General features: G+C 41.3%; 1 protein-coding gene across 1 annotated transcript; it reads left to right on the forward strand.

The window, feature by feature from the left end:
* Positions 1-65: 65 nt before the first annotated feature.
* On the forward strand, positions 66-305 carry SARC_17488 (hypothetical protein; the record flags this gene model as incomplete). Its single annotated transcript, XM_014288418.1, has 1 exon — positions 66-305. A coding segment is annotated over one exon (240 nt), but the record flags the coding sequence as incomplete, so codon positions are not given.
* Between the last annotated feature and the right edge of the window lie 573 nt (positions 306-878).

The raw sequence follows: 878 nt of genomic DNA on the forward strand, positions 1-878 counted from the left end.
GTATGCTCTCTCAAGTATCTGGATCCCTCATTCCTCTTGATAAGAAAATTATTCCTTATGCACAGGACTCGCTAGAAACACAACGGCTGTTGTCTCAGAATAATGAGCTGCTTCGCGAGAATTCAGTGATGGTGGCGAATAGCAGGCAATGGGAGAAAGATCTCCACTCCGTTTACGAACAGTTGAAGGCCAAGACCAAGGAGCTTGCCAGTGCCAAAGAGGTGAGTTATTCTCTCTACCCCTTGTGCGGTTACACTTGCCGTGTGTATGCGGGGTTGGATAGTCTGGCTGGTTCAATGCAATGACCGATGTAGTAGGTGTTTCTGGTGTGACATTAGTTTGAAATGGCAGTTAGAAATAGTTTGAACTTGTAATTAGAAATAGGTTGAATTTGTTAATAGAACTAATTTGAATTGGGATTTACGGTTAGTTTGAGTTGGTAATTAGAATTAGTGTGATGTGATAGTGTTTAAACCCCACCATTTGGTTGTTGTGCACCCCTTTGCCCCATATCCGTCAACACGTGGTTGTGTATTGTTACAACATTTGGGAGTGGTTTCTGTGTATGTGTGCCCAGTGCTTTTACTTCAGTTGCATTTGATCAACTTTTATTTATGACATGTCATTTATTGTCGAGTACAATTTTCGACATTTGATTTACTATCTGTACAATTTACGACAAATCATTTATCGTCTGTATACAATTACGACATACTGTTTATTGTCCGTGGGTGCATCTGACTGGACATTTTCATATCGATGTCCAATTGCGGTGTCACACCGTCCCATTTTTTTGGGTCTCAACTTTGTCTGTTCATTCAAATGGGATATCAAGCCCTCCCCCTCGTATACACACACACACACACACACACACACAC

The sequence above is a fragment of the Sphaeroforma arctica genome (genome assembly GCF_001186125.1).
Source record: "Sphaeroforma arctica JP610 unplaced genomic scaffold supercont1.10954, whole genome shotgun sequence".
Classification (NCBI taxonomy): domain Eukaryota; class Ichthyosporea; order Ichthyophonida; genus Sphaeroforma; species Sphaeroforma arctica.